At 48.2% G+C, this 18882-nt stretch overlaps 1 protein-coding gene and 1 non-coding gene across 2 annotated transcripts; both read right to left on the bottom strand.

Annotated features, from left to right (window-relative positions):
• Window positions 1-491: 491 nt before the first annotated feature.
• LOC121450675 (cAMP-regulated phosphoprotein 19) lies at window positions 492-891 on the bottom strand. Its single transcript, XM_041655893.1, has one exon. The coding sequence runs from the start codon at window positions 876-878 to the stop codon at window positions 540-542; it is 339 nt and encodes a 112-aa protein (XP_041511827.1). The 5' UTR covers window positions 879-891; the 3' UTR covers window positions 492-539.
• Window positions 892-12440: 11549 nt separating this feature from the next.
• On the bottom strand, window positions 12441-12548 carry LOC121454493. Its single transcript, XR_005975253.1, has one exon. It is a non-coding gene; the product is annotated as a U6 spliceosomal RNA (small nuclear RNA).
• Between the last annotated feature and the right edge of the window lie 6334 nt (window positions 12549-18882).

Raw genomic sequence — 18882 nt, forward strand, 5'->3', positions numbered from 1 at the left:
GGCACAACAGGCTTTAGCCTTTAGGAGTTGGGGCAGCAGATTCCCAAGACTGCTTTCTGCTTATTTGTGGGCATTGTCTTGGGGGGGGGGACCTGAGAAAGTTGGGTGCTGGTCACATCCTGGGGTATCTGGTTCCTTTGTTCCTGTCTGGTGTTTGTGGTATGAAAATGTCTGGTGTCTCTTACACCTGTTTAAGGTATTGGCAGAACAGAGGACAAAGTTAAGCTTAGGAAAAAAATTTTTAGTATCAGGGAATTGAGACCTGTTTAAGATGGATCCTTCAATTCAGCTCTCTGGAACTCACAAGAATATTTTTGGGTTTGTGGAAACAGAAGTTTATATCAGAATGACAGTGACAGATATTTTTTGCAAAATGAAAAGTATTGTGAAGACTGTGGAAGGCAGCGTGAGAGAGATCCTCACACCTTTATAATTACAGGTCGTGTATTTGTATTTTACTGAAATTTGTTTGGTGAGGCTGTCTTTTTTTCTTTCTTTTTTTTTTTTTTTTTTTTTTTTTTGCAGTTCAGCTCTTTTAATCAGCCAGCCAGCTTGCTAGCAACCAGGGATGGTTTCCGCTGAGGAAGGTCCTGTGGAGTGGGAATGTGGTCACCAGTGACCTCTGTCTTATCCGGGGCTGCAGCAGGAAGCTGCTTGTTCTTCATCTTTGCTTTCGCCATGTTGTAATCCCCAGAATCAAAATACTTTTGCCCTTTCTGCAATCGCTTCCTTAAGAAATCGGACCCGCCAGGCTTTTGTCCCAAGTGTGGGTACCTTGCTTTTAATTTTGCTTCTTCAGCTTTCTCTGGACTAGTTACTTTATCTTCCATTTCCTTCTGCTCCTCTGCCGACGCTGCCTCGGGGACTTCCGCGGACATGGTGCTCCTTCTATCCCCGTGCCTCCGGCCCTCCTTTTTTTTTTTTCTTTTGGTTTTTTTTTCAAGACAGGGTTTCTCTGTAGCTTTTGGAGCCTGTCCTGGAACTAGCTCTTGTAGTCAGACTGGCCTCAAACTCACAGAGATCTGCCTGCCTCTGCCTCCTGAGTGCTGGGATTAAAGGTGTACGCCACTGCTGCCCTGCTGAGGTTGTCCTTTAAAATGACAAAGCCTCTCAGCTGTCAAACTGCATCAGAAATCTTTGAGAAGGATACATACAATTTTACTTGAGTTATTGATTAAAAAATGACAGAGAACTTACTTGGTTGGCACCTAGAGCTACTCTTCAGGGTCATGTTTGTATTTTACTGTTAAGTGCAGGGCCTGCCAGGCTCCAGAGGATCCTGTGGGCTAAGAAATCTATAGGAAGACTAGCCTACCTTGACTTGAGCAGCTGGGATGTTGATTCTAGTGATTCTGTCCACATCTGGAGATCTTCAGTTTATATGAAAGGCAGCTTTTCCCAGTGGTCAGCGCTTGGCATTTGAAGTGAATTGCAGATGGACATTGGTGTGTGCCCATTTGTCTTCTGTCTTCTTTGGAGGAAGTAGAGTGCTGCTTCTAGGAGCCAAGCTGTCTCTTTTTATTATGAAAAGTATTTTTAATAATTAAATATTTAAATGCCATTTTCCCCAGTTCTATGAGCAGTTGAGGGCTGTTTATCAGTTGTAACTACAGTACATAATCTTCCTGAAGAGCTGGGTCTGAGCTTGAGTGTACTGGCTCTTAACAGGTAAGATTTACACTTGTAAAAAGACAGAAAGAAGAAAAAAATATCTTGCAGAAGAAGGTTAACAGCAGAACTGGCAATAGTAGAGAACATCTTAAGATATTTTAAATCAGGGTTGGATTAAATATACAGTATTGTTGTAATTGACTTTAAAGTACATACCAATTTAAAACACAAAACTTGCTGCTTTGTTAGTCTGGAATGAGATATAATGGGCAGACAATTATGACATTTAATAGTAAACACAGGTGCATTTAAGTTACATGTATGAACACACACACAGGGTAAACAGGAATTGGGTGAGTGGATGCTCTTTGTGGGCCCTACCAAAGGCATGCCACTGCATGAAACACACATACAACAGAGTCAGCACTGAGGGACCAGACAGGGAATACCTCAGTAAAGATGGCGGGATTTGGTCACCTGACCTGGCTCTCAGCCAAGATGGCAGTGAAGTTGCCTGATCTCAATCAAGATGGTGGTAAGGTCACCTGACTTCAGTTAAGATGATGGTAAGGTCACCTGACCTCAGTCAAAATGGCAGTGGTCACATGTTGATGGAAAAACCGTGATTTTTGAGCTGCGGGGATTTTAAGCTTAATAATAAGAGACCTAGAGGCGTGTTCTGCCCTGTCCCTGATCCGCCATGTCACAAGCTGTGGCGGGGAGCGAAAGGCTGGAATTGAAAACAGCTGCCTCGTGGATCTGACCAATCTTGTTGGCAGTGGTAGCAGTGGCAGGGACAGTTTGAGGAAACTCCTTCCATTTGCCTGTGTGCTGACAGTAGTCAGAGAGCTCCCATAAAAGTGAAGCTGGCGAGACACCATCTGAGTGAGGGTAGGAGCTGAAGAGGTAGGGCATTAAGGCCTGGAGTTTTAGGGCCTCTAAAAGGCATCCATCCCAGGGGGGAGACAGACATGGATGGCTTGTTATCCATAGCGGAAACCATGAAAACCCACGAAACAGCTGAGTTATAGCACCATTGTTATAGTTTAATAAAATACTGCAGATCCCCAAGGGTTGCAGCGGGCAGTGGGTCCTGACACCATGCCACAGGTCCCTGAAGTGGTGGCAGGCAGTAGGCAGCGGGTCCTGAGAGCAGCCAGTCCCAGGCAGGGATGACACAGTTCCCCAAGTGGCTGCAGTGTTCCACGAGGGACAGTGAGTCCCAGGCAGGGTGGTGGGTGAGAGACCTCGACAGTGCAGCCAGTCCCAGGAGGAGAGACAGATAGATGGGCACACCACGGGACCATGCCCACCTGCAGCTGGTCCTGGATAGGGAGCCACGTGGCAAGCGGCAGACGGATACAAGGGAGAAGAGCAGAGAGAGAGAGAGAGAGAGAGAGAGAGAGAGAGAGAGAAACAGAAGGGGAAAGGGGAGAAGTGGGAGAAGGGAGAGACAGAAGCTGCCTCTCCAAGGAAGAAAGAGATGGAAAAGGAAGCTCAGGCTAGAAGCTGAAGATTAGCTTTGCCGGGGTGGATGGGGCAGGGGGTGGTGGTGGAGTGGGTGAGGCTTATCTCTTAAAGTTACAGAGCAGACCATTGCACGCGCGCGCGCGCACACACACACACACACACACACACACACACACAGCTTCATTCACAGACCATGATCCAACAACTTGTTTTGGTATTCATATGAATTTAAGAGATATTTTTTTAAAAAAAAACTATTAATGTATACATTCTGCCTGCATTGTATGTCTGCAAGCCAGACAGGGCATCAGATCTCATTACAGATGGTTGTGAGCCACCATGCAATTGCTGAAAATTGAACTTAGGATCTCTGGGCGAGCAACCAGTGATCTTAACTGTTGAGTCATCTTTCCAGTACAAGTTTAAGAGGTTTTTAAGTATAGTTATTTTTAAGGAGTTTTTTTTTGGGGGGGGGGATAACTTAAAACGGACCACACTAAACAGGAAACGTCAAGGAGCAAGCCAGTAAACAGTACCCCCACCGCCCGCCCTGGCATGGCCTCTGCATCAGCTCCTGACACCAGATTCCTTCCCTGCTTGAATTCTTGTCCTGAATTCCTTCTACGATGGACAGTGATGTAACAGCGTAAGTGAAATCAACCCTTTCCTCCCCAAGTTGCTTACAGCCATGGTGTTTTATCACAGTAATAGAAACTCTAATTAAGACAACCATGAATTAATTATCATCAGCATCACTATCTCTATCACTATTATCACCATTATCACCGTCACCTTCATCACCATCACCCCCACCATCATAACCACCACCATCACCACCACTGAGAATGACAACAACAACAACAACATGGCTTAGTTATGACCATCATCATCATCATCATCACCACCATCAACTCCTCAATACCTTCTCTTAGGCACGGCTCTGGGCTCTTCACCCAGTTTATCTGATTCAATTTCCTATCATTGCATAGGCCAGGAATGATTGCTACCCTCTCCCTGGAGATTAGAGAAAGAAACAGGAGATGCTAGGCTGCTGTGGGTGGGGTTTCCTGGGAATTCTTTGATACTCTGCTCTGCCCCGTGTGCTTCCCCTGCGCTGCACTGTCACCTAGTGGTGGCAGACGGATATGCAAGTATCCTGGAGATTGAATTGGAGATTGCCTGGGCCAATGTCTCTGGGACCCAGCACCTACTGTGCCCCGGAACTCACGTGGGCGACTGCCACCTTTCTGTTCAGTTCCTGACCTTGGGTGTCTCAGATATAAAGAGAAGGGCTCAAGTGTGAACTGGGGCAAGTGTGCGTACCTGTGGCCTTGGTCTTGGCTTTGCTCAGTGAGGCAATGATGGCACCTCCGTGTCGTGTAAGATATGTATGGCAGTTTTGTATGAACGAGAACACATCTGGAAACTTCAGGCCCTGCTACCTATGTAAAAAAAATGAGGTGAATCAGAGATGTCTCCTGCTACTGGGGGACTTGGAGTTCCATTTCTGTGGGTACTTAGCTCCCTGTGTACCTGTGTGTGTGCATGCAGGATCCTGCTCTGATCACTTTCATCAGAATGGATGACCCCACAGCACCCACAGCTCGCTGTTTGTGCATGCAGGATCCTGCTCTGATCACCATCATCAGAATGGACCACCCCACAGCACCCAACAGCTCCCACACCGTTTGTACATGCAGGATCCTGATCACCATCGTCAGAATGGACCACCCCACAGCACCCAACAGCTCCCACACTGTTTGTACATGCAGGATCCTGATCACCATCGTCAGAATGGACCACCCCACAGCACCCAACAGCTCCCTCACTGTTTGTTTTTCCTTTCTTTTTGGTTTGCTGTTTAGGAGCACCCAGACTGGCTGCCTACTTGCTCTGTCATTGAGGGTGACCTTAAATTATGCCTCTTCTTGCAAAATGCTAGGAGGATAGGCATGTGTCGCCACACCTGGTTTGTGCAGAGCTGGATATGGAAGCCAGTGCTCCGTGCATGCTAACCCAGCACTCCACTAAATGAGCCAAACTTTAGACCAGCAAATGCCTTAAAATACCTGTTAATTGGGGAGATAACTCAGTCTGGTCAGTGGTTGCCAAACAGCATCAGGACATATTTGAGCCTTGGGGCCCACATCACAAAGAATCAAGGTGCTCTGGATGGTAGGGCATTGGGGCTGAGGTTGGGCATCCAGGGCTGAAGTCGGGCGTCAAGGGCTGAGGTCGGGCGTCGAGGGCTAAGGTTTTATTGGAGTCTAAGAAATGTGCCCCGGACACCATAAAGCAGTTTGCCATGCCAAAGAGGGTGATATTGAAAATGTAAGGCATCATGGGCAACACCAGACTTGGACGGTTAGTGAATAGTGAGGTAAGGTTGTTTGACGAGGAAGAGGCTATTAGTGCCAGTTGTGAGCTTGTCCCAGGCGGAACACACAGTCAACAGTCCCTAAAAGTGGCCAAGTAGTGTGACATTAAGGAGCTGGTAGGCTGAGGTCAGAGTCTGAAGCAGGAAACAAAGTGGCAGGTTTGTATTTTTTAGGAGAGGGGATGTTAGAGAGGTTATGTATGATCTTGGAGGAATGTGGAATCACTTCCTCTGCCTCCCCTATCTCCAGGGGTTGAGGAATAGGGATATATTTTCTCTGGATTTAATCCTGTGTTGAAGAAATGGCAGGGCTTACCAATAACACCCATTTCCCCCCTGGGTCCATGATACAGAGGTGAAGGCCCCAGTTTGCCCGTGAGGAGGGATTGGAGCGGGGATGCACCTGTGGCACATGACCTTGGCAAGACCAGCACGTGCCGCCTCCATATCTGTCTTCCTGGCCACAGGGGAAGCAGGTGAGAGGTCATGGATTGAAGGAGAAGGAATGGATACGGAGGAGACAGGGATTTTAATTGGCTCCATACAGCCTGCTATGGAGCAATTTCCCAGTTTTTTTTTTTTGGGGGGGGGGGGAAGGACTGTTTGCTAAAAGTGGAGGTTTCTTGAACCTTGAATCTCCATATATAAGAGTTGCCCTGGACAGAAGAAGACAGGAGAGAAAGGAGAAAAAGTCTATGTACATGTACCATGAATTCTAGTTGGTCTTAATAATAAAAACCCAGAGCCAGATATAGGGATTAATACTGAAGATCAGAGAAGCAGAGAGGCCATCCACTAGAGAGTTCTTTTACTTCTACAAATGCTCAAACTGAAGGGGTGATCCTGTCCTCAGACTGCATCTCCAGACTCCATCTGTCTCCACCAAACCTCAGACTGCCCTGAGCTCCTGTCTCCTTCTGCCTTATATTCCTCTCTCTGATTGGTTCCACCTCCCTAGTGCAGGGATTAAATGTGTGTAATCCCAGGTGCTGAGATCACCTGCTGTGGGACAATGGTCTTTTTATCCTGTCACTTGAATTATTTTTAATAAAATGCTAATTGGCCAGTAGCCAGGCAGGAAGTATAGGTGAGGCGACCAGACAGGAAGTAGAGGTGGGGCGACAAGAACAGGAGAATTTTGGGAAGAGGAAAGATTCAGTCTGCAGTTGTCACCCAGACACAGAGGAAGCAAGATGAGACTCCCTTTCTGAGAAAGGTACCAAGCCACATGGCTAACACAGACAAGAATAATGGGTTAATGTAAGATGCAATAATTAATTAATAAAAAGCCTGAGCTGCTAGGCCAACCAGTTTATGATTAATGTAGACCTCTGTGTTTTTTCTTTGGGACGGAAAGGCTACAAAACCAAACGGGATGGAAATCTCAGTCAACAATCACCTTTGTGTGAGCTGTTTCTTTTAGACAGATTCAATCTTATGTAGCCCAGGGCCTTGAATTAACAGAGACCCCTCTGCTTCTGTCTCCTGAGTCCTGGAATTAAAGGTGTGTGCCACCACTCCCCGGCCTCAAGTGGCTTAGCTCTGCACTCTGATCTTCAGGCAAGCTTTATTTGTTAAAACATAAACAAAATATCACTACAGTCCAGTAGAGTTGAGCACCGCTCACAGGGTGGAGCCTTATTCTTCTGGAACTAGGAACAAGGTTATCTCAGAGCAGGGTCCTGTTGGGACTGATTTGTGGAGAAATTGTCTTGAGGTGTAAGAGTAACAAGCTTGAGGTGGGAAAGGTGAATTCAATGAGGGAGACCCTCAAATATAGTGACTGTGGGGGTACAAGAATTACCTTGAAGGAGTCCTGTCATTTAGGGGGAAAAGGTGAGGGATGTTGGTCTGGAGGGGAGAGAAGGACCTGATTCCCAATGTTGACTGGGTACAGACAGGAGTTGGCATATGTCTGGGGTGGGCAGTGGGCAGTGAAGTTCTATGGGGGGAGCAGAGATGACAGAGTAAGAGACAAGGTGAGGGTTTGGGTGAAGCAGGGGTCAGAACCAGCTGTCCATACATGAACTCCAATGGAAGATGGAAAGGCATCTGTCTCCTGGGGAGAGCCCATAGTCTGAGAAGGACAGAAGCAGGATTTTTACCTAGGCAAGGTGCAGTTCCTGTGGCAGCTTGACAAGGGTGTTTTCTAAGAAGCAGTAGGTTCATTCTATCTTTCCTGAGGACTGGGGATGGTGTAGGATATGGAAATACCAAGGGATGCTGAGGGCTTCAGATAGGGTTTGAGAAATCTGGGAGGTGAATTCAGGACCATCATCAGACTGGAGGAAGGCAGGGATTCCAAATCAGAGAATGATCTCCTGGAGGAGGTTGGAGACATTTGAGTCCACCAAGAGCAGGAGGTACCTAGAACATTTCACTTTGGGTATGTGGATAAAGTCAAGTTGGCAGTCAGTTCCAGGAAGAGAGTCTCTGGCCTGGTGAGTAGGAAAAGTGGGCGGTGATAAGTGGAGTTGGGGCCTGACATTTGACAGATTTTATAAGAGGGAGTAACAGCCCTTGAGAAGCGTAAGTCTTCAGGGTTGGGCTTCTGGTAGGCCTTGATTAAGTGAGCCAGGGTCTGGCTATTAGGAAAAAAGAGCTGCTGTAGATAGGACAGAATCTGTTGAGTGTCAAGGGGTGACAGTGGGGATGTGGGCTATAATGCAAGGATGTCCTGCAGTGGGTTAGACTGGTCTGGGCCTCCGAGGGTCGCAGATCCAGCTGCTCATTGGCTCAGCAATATCTCTTAGAGATGATGGATGGTCTGGTGGGACTGGCAGTTGAAGAAGGACGCTAAAAAAAAAAAATCCCACACTAGCTCAGAATTGAGTATAATAAAGGGTTATTTATTTGGGGGTAGACTCACAGGTCACGATCCTCTGTATGAACAGGGAACAGGTACTGAATCACGCTGCCGGAAGAGAGGCCAGACCCATGCTTTACATCGGCATATATAGTATAAGAGGCTATGCCCAAGTGGGCAGCTAACTTAAAGGCTACTGACTGTAGGAATTCCTACAGCACCTCCCCCCTTTTTTAAATAAGAGAGTTTTAAGCCTAATACAAAATTATATGCAATAAGAACAAATATCAGGTACAAAATAAGAATTACAACCAACATAAAAAATATCAAGCAAGAAACATGTGAAAAATGTTTCAATAATTATCCTATCCTAAGGAGTTTAAGTATTATAAATAACTTGGCCAAGTCATGAGAGGAAAGTAATTACAACTATTTAGTCTTCAACCTCATTGTAGACCAGAGAAGGAAAATAATATTACTTGAGTAAGGAGGAAGTGCAATCAAGCAACTTCCAAAATGTGCAACAAATGACAGAGACAGTGGGCTACCTGGGCAATCACTCAACGCCTCATTTGCAATGTTGGAGCAACCAACTTTGGCTAAGGTCGAGAGTAACTGACAGACCATTTTTAGAGGCAACACAGTTTTCAAAACAGTCTTACCCTGTTTTGACAAGATTTGACAGTCTTTTATTATTATTTTTATTATTATATCCTGCTTGTCCTGTCCAGACATTGTGAATTTTGTCGGTGGTTGATGCATGGGCAGGCAGTTCCTTGCCTAAAGGCCAGTTTTGCCAAGAAGAAAACAAGCTCCAAGTGGAGTGTCTTCAGGGCTCAACATTCTCTCGAGAATAGATCAGTGCTGCCAGGAGCAATCATGTCTCGTGTCAACAGAACCCTAAGTTATTTAAATGCCATATTCTATGGCTCTTTGAAGTGGTTGAAGATTACTTATCTATGTAGAATACAATCTGTAATGTTCTGTCCTGTCCCTTTAAGAGACAAGCCCCGTCCACTTCCTCCCCCCTGCCCTGTCCACTGAGGCAGGCAGATCTTCCTTTCTGCTTGCAGCCTGAGTCTCTTCCTTTTCCATCTCCCTTTCGAAAAGGCAGCTTCTGCCTCTCCCCACTTCGCCCCTTCCCCCCTCTGCCTCTCTGCTCATCTCCCCTTCTCCCTTTCCTCTCCATAATTCCCTAAATAAATATGCAACCTTTATTGTATGTCTCTCCATGTCTCTGTCTCTTGCCCGCCGTGTGGCTTCCTGCCCAGGACCAGTCACTTTTGGAGTCCTGCAGTGTGGTCTCATGGCTTGCCCATCTGTCTGTCTATTCTTGTGGTCTTGTGCACCATCCCTACCTGGGACTGGCTGCTCTCAGGACTCATGCCTTCTGCCTGCCCCCTGCTTGGGGACCTGCAGTATTTCTACCACTGCAGCTGCTCCGGAACCTGCAGCATTACACAATCTCTGTGTATCTAAAGAACCTGGCTAGTCTAATTATAAATATGACAAACATGGATGACTATTGACCTATAATTCTTAATACCTATATAAAAACTAAGTCTTCATGTTAGAATATTAAATAATCTTTAAACAACTATGCAACAAATGAGGACAATGACCTCAAAATGTAAACAATGTATAAGTATCTTGATCAGAGGTAGAAATGTATATTGCAATATAATAAATGTATCCTAAAATTGTATTAATATACAAGATGTCTTAAGCATGCATGCATACAATATGACAAAATAACTTTGCCTAGGTATACAAATATTGTAGACAAAAAATTGTAACATAGTCAATATAATTTAAGTTTGTATTAATATACAAGATCTAAACCAGTGTAAATTGCCTATAATAACAGCTCACAAGTATTCACTCATTACTCACTATTATTATTAGTGTGAGTAAGCTCACACTAATCTATTATACCATTCAATTTCCTTTTTCTTCAAAGAGATCCCTGAGCTTACATAATTTCCCCGCAATCCTATACCAATTATAATCAACCCCTAAATGATGTCCCTAAACCTATGACAAACTTTGTTGTGAGAGGGGACGTCATCTTCTAGAATTACTTCCGGCTATCATGGGGGCAGTGTTCTTTCTATGGGATCCTGTGAGAGTAAAATGATGGTTAAGTTCCAAGATTACTGTCTGGTATAATTGCAAATAGTCTCTGAATATTTGGTAGTGTTTTTCTGAGGTTCCTATTTGGATTTCTGGCCAGAACATGGTGAAAAAGTGCTAATTTCAGCTAATCAACTGGGAACCATCTTGAGCGCTGGTACCCAAAACAAGTCTTATAGTAGCACGATCACGATCATGTCATCCAGGTGGAGTTGTTGAATTACCTTGTTGACAGCTCTTAGATCTGTCATCATTCTCCATTTACCAGATTTCTATTTAACAACAAATATAGGAGAATTCCAAGGGCTTGTTGATTCTTCAATGTGGTGAGCTCCTGTACCAGCCATTTAAAGCCTGCAGTTTATCTTCTGTTAATGGCCATTGTTTAACCCATATTGGTTCCTCAGTTAACCATTTTAAAGGTAGGGCTGTTGGTACCTCTAAAGGTCTGGTAACCTTTATGTTTAGTACCTTATAATATCCTTCCCAGATTTATGAGTTTCTGGGACTGCAGAAATGTTAATCTGGGTATTCCATTGTTGTAGCAGGTCACAACCCCATAGATTCACTGTAATATTAGCCACATAACGGCCTCAGCCTTCCTCTCTGTCCTTCTGGCCCTATGCATTCAAACCATCTCGTGCTTCATTTTACTTGAGATAGGGTTCCAATTCCTATTAATTGAACATCTGCCTCCTGAAAAGGCCAATTTGGATGCCAAGATTCTGGAGTAATGATACTCACGTCCGTACCTGTGTCTATCAAACCTCAATCACTGTGCCTCAAACACCGCAGTGTCTGACACAATGGCATAGCTTGCTTTTCAGGCCCCTTCAAAGGAGCTGCCATCTGTCTATCAGGTACAGATGAGCCAGCACAATGTGCCCTACTGCATTGTCAGGGATGGGGCAGTAGCTCCTCTAGGGATTCAGTGCAATAATGAGATGTGGAATGGCGAAGAAGATTTGAGATGTTGAGTGGTGGGCATGCTTGGAAAGCAAGTGTTAAGTCTTCTACTATGAACCCAGGAAGGAGGCAGAGTTTCTAACCCTTTATATGTTAAGAAGTGGGACAGGTTTGGGGAGAAGACAATGGTAGGTGACCCAAAAGTTAGCTTTTTTTTTTTTTTAAATTTAAGAATGAGGAGCTTTGCAGCTTCTAAAGCACATATACACGGTACCCATCCCTGGATGGTAAGGTCTAATTTTTTGACAGATATGCCATGGGTACAAAGGAAGGCCCCAGTTGGTGGCCTAGGATCCCAAGGGCATATCCATCTTTTTTTCTGTTACAGAGAGGGAGAAGGGGCAGGTTGGGTCTAGGAGGTGTAGTACAGGGGCCTGGAGGAGGGCATGCTGGAGATTCTGAGAGGATTTGGTGATCGAAGTGAGGAAGGATCACATGAGGGGTCAAAGGCTGCTTCATCTTTGGGGTGTGCAAGGAGGGGAAAGGAGGGGATCCAGGTATGTAAGAATCCAGCTATTCCTAGGGATGATCAAATCTTCTCTTTGGTAGAGGGGACTATGAGGGCCTGGATTAGGTGTTTTCTTTCCAAGGCAATGGCTTTGTGGGTTTGAGGCTGGGGGGGGGGGGGCGTTAATAAAATCAGGAATAGTGGAGGTTTTCCTCTTGTTCGGACTTGAGAGCTAGAAGGAGATGAGTGGGGGAACAGCAGAACAGAGAAGGCTTGGAGCAGAGATAAGAGAAACCTTGACATAGGGACGCTCTCTGCTTCCCTGAGCACTGGCAGTAGTTGTAGAGGTTCCTAATAATTGTCAGAATCCAGGGTGTCAGTGGGTGGCCATTTTGGATGATTATTTAAGGGGTGCATAGGTTTAGAGGTGTAGGGTTAAGCCCAGCCTTAGGGGGCGTGTCCGCCTCGGGCTAATATTTACCTATAAATCTGCCGGGCATGCGCCCAGCTGCCCCTTCTGCTTCCTGTTCTCCACAGGAACCGTGGTACTGTAAGTCTATTTCCCCATTAAAGCTGTATATATTTTTTACAGTCTGTCTGCATTCATTTATGCCTCTACATCTTGAAATTTAAATAAGGAATGCTTCACGAATTTGCATGTCATCCTTGCGCAGGGGCCATGCTAATCTTCTCTGTATCGTTCCAATTTTAGTATATGTGCTGCCGAAGGATTGCCCAGGTAGTCAGTTGTCTCTGTCAATTGTTGCACATTTTGGATATATCTCGTTTGTTAAGTAATATTTATTCCCTTCTCAGATCTTTGACGGAGTTGAAGATTATATAATTGTAGTTACTCTCTACATTATTTAGACTCCTTGAGATAGAATGTCTAGCAAAACTTTTGTTCTCAATATTGTTTGTTATATTTATTATTTGTTATTATTGTATATAGTTGTATTTGGTTTAGTTCTGTCTTATTTAGTCAGGGGTCAGAGCTAAAAAGCCCGAGGAGACACGACACCTGATACCAGGACATTGAATGAAGCCAAAAGACAAAAACTGAGCTCAAAAACAGTCCCGCCCAGGTGTGAGAGGTAAAGTCAGTGAAGAGGGTCTACAGAGCCTTAAAGACTGGTTGGAGGACCTCCACCTCCTCCAAGAGTACCAGAGGGTCCCGGAAGCTCAACGGTCACTTTCTTGGATTCGGGGAAGCATTTATGCCAACCAAAGGAAAAACTTATCAATTGCTGATCAGCGAGCCGGAAGGGGAGTTCATTGTTGGTGGACTGGAGATAAGGGATAGGGTCACTGTGTGGCGTAGACTCCCAAGCTGGGGAGCACATAGGCTCCAGGACATCCTCCTAAGTCATGTGGCACCAGTGTCAGGGTTTCACAGTGGCAGGAAGGATACCTTGGCAAATTGGGGTCAAGAGATGCCACAAAGTCACGCCATGCAACAGATGTCGCTAGGGAGATGTATTGGGGGAGAGGGGTATGCAGAGGTGGCCTCTAACCGAAGGTAGACGGGAAAGAGGGCAGGCATGGAGCCATGTGTGTAGGGAGAACATGTGACTAAGGCATACAGCCCATGTGCATAGGGAGAACACGTGACTCCTGGTGACAGTGGAGAGGTGTTGCATTTGGTGGCTGGTGATGATGTGACCGTTGTCACTGGGTTACTGACAGCCGTCTTAGGTGGGGTTTTCCAACACCTTCCCCAGGTTAACTGTCAATTTTTCAAATCCTCCAGAGAAAACCACCGTGATTTCAGTCTACAACAGGGGAAACTGAGGCCAAGGGAGAGCAGAGTCATTGTCCATAGTCACACAGGTTTGATCCCAAGTATTTTGGAGTGTGTGTGTGTGTGTGTGTGTGTGTGAATTTTTGGGGATGATCTTGAACTCCCGATCCTCAAACTTCTGTTTCCCAAGGGCTGGTAATACAGGAACACACCACTATGCTCGGATTATGCAGGAAGGAACCTAGGGTTCTGTGCACGCTATACAAACACCCTACCAGTGGAGTTACATCCTCGTCTCTAATAAAATTTATTTCATTTGTTGATTAGGAAATATTTTCAAATGGGAGAAAATAAAATGTCTGTCACATAGTTATCGAGTGATAAACACCCATCCTTATGTCACCCTTCCACCTCATCCATTTTTAAAATATGAAAATTAAATGCTGAACTTTGTGGTTTAGGTTTGCATCCTAGCTACCTGGGAGGTTGAGGAAGAAGAATCACAACTTTAACACCAGTCTGGGCAACATGACAAGATCCTGTCTCAAAATAACAAGTAAGAAGAGGGTGTGGAGTGTTTCAGAAGTAGAGATGCTGCCTAGAATCCCTCAGTGAGGGGCTGGGTGTGGCTCAGAGGTAGAGCCCTGCCTAGAATCCCCCAGTGAGGGGCTGGGGTGTGGCTCAGTGGTAGAGCCCTGCAGAGAATCCATCAATGGTGATTTTTCTCTTCCTTCCTTTCTCCCTTGCCTCTCTCTCTTGGGTTTTTGGGGTGGGCCCTCACTCTAGCTGGCTTTGAATACCTATCCCAGCTAACATGCTGGGATTACAGGCATGAGCCACCACACCCCCTCCGCGATTGTTTATTTACTTGCTTTTGGCGGTGTTAGCTTCAGACCCAGGGCCTCCCCATGCTAGGCGGTTCCCCAGAAGTCACACCAGCAGCCTGCCTGAGTGCGCTGGGGTCCCTTTCACCCTGCGGCCACTCGCTGGCGCCACTCTGGCTCCCTGACCTGTTAAAGCAGTGTGGCGGATCCCTGACTGGCTGCTTGTCTCTTCCAAATGTGCAGGACTCTGAGGTGAGACTTCTGTGCCTCTGCACCTGGGAAACCTGCCTCCTCCTGCTGGGCACCAGGGCTCAGGGCAGAGGGACAGGGGGTGGCCCCAATTTCACTGGTAGGAGGGTTCTTCCTCGCATCCCACACTCAGATGAGTGTCTCATTGCTGATGCAGAGGCTGTTGTCAGGGTACGGTCTATCAGTAATAATCATGGCGGTGACAGTAGCAGTCCCTGAACCAGTGCCGGGAGCCTGAGAGGCGGGGAGACTGAGGGGAGGCTGAGGGAAGACTGAGGGGAGGCTGAGGGGAGGCTGAGGGGAGGTGAGGGGAGGTGAGGGGAGGTGAGGGGAGGTGAGGAGAGGCTGAGGGGAGGTGAGGGGAGACTGAGGGAGGCTGAGGGGAGGTGAGGGGAGGTGAGGGGAGGCTGAGGGGAGACTGAGGGGAGGCTGAGGGGAGGCTGAGGGGAGGTGAGGGGAGGCTGAGAGGAGGGAGACTGAGGGGAGGCTGAGGGAAGACTGAGGGGAGACTGAGGGGAGACTGAGGGGAGGCTGAGGGGAGACTGAGGGAAGACTGAGGGGAGACTGAGGGAAGGCTGAGGGGAGACTGAGGGGAGGCTGAGGGAAGACTGAGGGGAGACTGAGGGGAGGTTGAGGGGAGACTGAGGGAAGACTGAGGGGAGACTGAGGGAAGGCTGAGGGGAGGCTGAGGGGAGGCTGAGGGAAGACTGAGGGGAGACTGAGGGGAGGTTGAGGGGAGACTGAGGGAAGGCTGAGGGGAGGCTGAGGGGAGACTGAGGGGAGGTTGAGGGGAGGCTGAGGGGAGGCTGAGGGGAGACTGAGGGGAGGTTGAGGGGAGGCTGAGGGGAGACTGAGGGGAGGTGAGGGGAGACTGAGGGGAGGTGAGGGGAGACTGAGGGGAGGTGAGGGGAGATTGAGGGGAGACTGAGGGGAGACTGAGGGGAGACTGAGGGGAGACTGAGGGAAGACTGAGGGGAGACTGAGGGAAGGCTGAGGGGAGGCTGAGGGGAGGCTGAGGGAAGACTGAGGGGAGACTGAGGGGAGGTTGAGGGGAGACTGAGGGAAGGCTGAGGGGAGGCTGAGGGGAGACTGAGGGGAGGTTGAGGGGAGGCTGAGGGGAGACTGAGGGGAGGTGAGGGGAGACTGAGGGGAGGTGAGGGGAGACTGAGGGGAGGTGAGGGGAGATTGAGGGGAGACTGAGGGGAGACTGAGGGGAGACTGAGGGGAGGCTGAGGGGAGGTGAGGGGAGACTGAGGGGAGACTGAGGGGAGGTTGAGGGGAGGCTGAGGGGAGGCTGAGGGGAGGTGAGGGGAGGTTGAGGGGAGCCTGAGGGGAGGCTGAGGGGAGACTGATGGGAGGCTGAGGGGAGGCTGAGGGGAGACTGAGGGGAGGTTGAGGGGAGACTGAGGGGAGGTTGAGGGGAGGCTGAGGGGAGGCTGAGGGGAGGTGAGGGGAGACTTAGGGGAGGTGAGGGGAGACTGAGGGGAGGTGAGGGAAGACTGAGGGGAGGCTGAGGGGAGACTGAGGGGAGGCTGAGGGGAGGTGAGGGGAGACTGAGGGGAGGTGAGGGGAGATTGAGGGGAGACTGAGGGGAGACTGAGGGGAGACTGAGGGGAGGCTGAGGAGAGGTGAGGGGAGGCTGAGGGGAGGTGAGGGGAGCCTGAGGGGAGGCTGAGGGGAGATTGAGGAGAGACTGAGGGGAGATTGAGCGGAGGCTGAGGGGAGACTGAGGGGAGGCTGAGGGGAGACTGAGGGGAGGCTGAGGGGAGGCTGAGGGGAGGTGAGGGGAGACTGAGGGGAGGCTGAGTGGCAGAAAGTTTGGGTTAGTTTGGATCATTTTCTGGTACTTTGCCAAATGACTGTCATAGGAACTTAGGGGAACCACAACAAACTCTGAGCTAACACAATCAGCTGAGGGGGGCAAGGCTAGGGAGAGGTGAGGTGGAAGGCGGAATTTAAAGAGGATCAGAGAGGAAAGGAATATTGAGGGAAAGAGAGATTTAAAGTGACTGGGAGGAAGAGACAAGTGCGGAAAAGGAAGGGAGGGGGAGAGACTAGAGATTTAAGGAGAGAGATGGGAAGGGAGATTCTCATTTCAGTGAGACGGAAGAAACTTAAAGGTGACTTGAGCTTTGAAGAAAAGGATGAAAGGCAGAGAATTAAGGAGGAAAGAGACAATTTGCTTAGTTAGGGGAGAGACAGAGTCTGCTTCTCTTCTCCCACTGGCCTGACAGTAGCCTACAGAATCCCACTCTCCCTTTCGGCTACCACAGATCGTTTAGGGTCTGTCCACTGTTAAAGGGGCTCATGGGGCACACTAACTGGGCCCATCTCCACTCCCTTCCTACTCGGTACAGTGTGCATCTGGTCTACATGCTATCTGTGGCCCCCAGAGCAGTGCAGAGTGAGCCTACAAACACCATGGCTCCCTTTCTGTCCCGGAGCTCACAGGCGGCCTGCACAGGGAGCCTTTGCTGCTTGCCGCTGAATCGGCTCACCCGGACTATGTCAGATATATAGGCTGAAAGTCACCCTGCAGACCACTGGAGCAGAGCTGCAAACGAGTCACAGGATGCCCTGGGGACTCCTGAGGGTGTTCAAGCTGGAGAGGCCTTGACTGGAATTGGCCTCTTGCTCTTTAGCGCCACCTGGAGGCCAGGTAGAGTTCATGGCGGGATTGGGGTGGTGATGGAGGGGCATAGGAGAATAGGGAAGTTGGTGGAGGGGTAGGGTGCGGGGCTGGATGTTGGAGTGAGATGGGGGAAGGAGATGGGTGGTGGTGATAGGTAGTGGGTGGGGTGGAGAAAGTAGTTGGGGTTGGGGGTGTTTGGGGATGGTAGTAGGTAGGGTGAGTGGGTGGGGGCTGTGGGAGTGTGAAGTGCACTGATGTTGTGGGGTGTGGCGTGTGGGAGTCTGGGAAGATGGCTAGCTACTTGTACCACCTCCTCAGTCTCAGATGACCTTATCTTAGGGAACAATGTGGGAGGGGGTGAGAAGGCGGAGCATGTAGCTCAGTTAGTACAATGCTTGTTCACCTTGTGAGGAGCTCTGCGTTCAACCCCCAGTCCTAGAGGTGCTTCAGAGAGTTCCATTGTAGGATACACCCACTGAGACCCACTGTGTCCCGTTCACCCACATCTGCTTCCTCTGCCTTCTATTCTTCCATGCATTTGCAGCCTGCAGTAGCTACTGATCACTCAGGGCCACACACTGGGGAATACACACCCATGCAGGGCCAAACTGGCACTCCGGAGGTGCCACGAACTGTTTGCTGCTATTGTTATTATCACAGGGACAACCTTTTGCTAAAGGCTTCTTCTCAGCCAAGTTCTGAGTATGCCAACAGGGTTGAGTTTTCTGAACCCAGCAAAAGCGTTAATCAGGTCACCATTATCATCACTATTATTGTTGTTATTTTATTGTTATTATTATGCATTCTTTTGCTGTTGCTTTTACATTTGTTTCTATTTTACTTTATGTGTATGGGTGTTTTGCCTGTGTATGTGAGAAGGTTTGTGCCAGTGCCTGCGAGGTCAGAAGAGGTCATCAGATCTCCTAAAGCTGGAGTTAAAGGCTGTAGTGAGCCACCATGTGAGGCTGGGAATTGAACCCTGGTGCTACGGAAGAGCAGCCAGTGCTCTTGACCACTGAGCCATCTCTCCAGCCTCTTGTTTTTGTTTTGAGACACTTTCATTCTATAGCATAGGCTGGTCTGGAACTCACTTTGTGGTCCAGGATAGACTCAAACACAGGAGAGTGCCCTGTCTCGGACCCCTGAGGTGTGCTGAGGTGACAGGTGGGCACCACCACTAACAGCCCCGTCGCTGTAGGTGCGGACTTTCTCAGGCATTTCTTACAATAACAGAGAGTTAAATACATGTAACAGAGTCAAGCTCGGTGTGTGTTATACCAAACATCACATCACTAAAGCTAATTTCCTGTCTCTTGTTACTGCTTTCTTTTTAGCAGTGTTCTGTAATTGTGTGTATGTGAGTGTCCATGCACATGACTGCGGGTTCTCACAGGGTTGGCTTCCTGGGGAGCTGGAGTCCTCGGCAGGTGTGAGCTGTTCCATGTGCTGGGAGCTGAGCTCAGGTCCTCTGCAAGAGCAGCAAGGGGTTTCAATCCCGGAGTCTCCTCTCCAGTCCACTTTTACTTCTTAAGATGTGGCCACCAGAGGAGCTTGCAGGTTGGTGAAGGCATCGAGGTGCTGAAATGGGCCTACATGCTGGGCGCCTTCCGTCCTGGCCTGGCGTG

Source organism: Microtus oregoni, unplaced genomic scaffold (genome assembly GCF_018167655.1).
Source record: "Microtus oregoni isolate MIOR12 unplaced genomic scaffold, Mior012 000000F_ref0000247, whole genome shotgun sequence".
NCBI classification, from domain to species: Eukaryota; Metazoa; Chordata; class Mammalia; order Rodentia; family Cricetidae; genus Microtus; species Microtus oregoni.

Bases quoted from the DNA above. Each gene is read 5' to 3' on its own strand.
- LOC121450675 (XM_041655893.1), bottom strand. From the start codon at position 878: ATGTCCGCGGAAGTCCCCGAGGCAGCGTCGGCAGAGGAGCAGAAGGAA.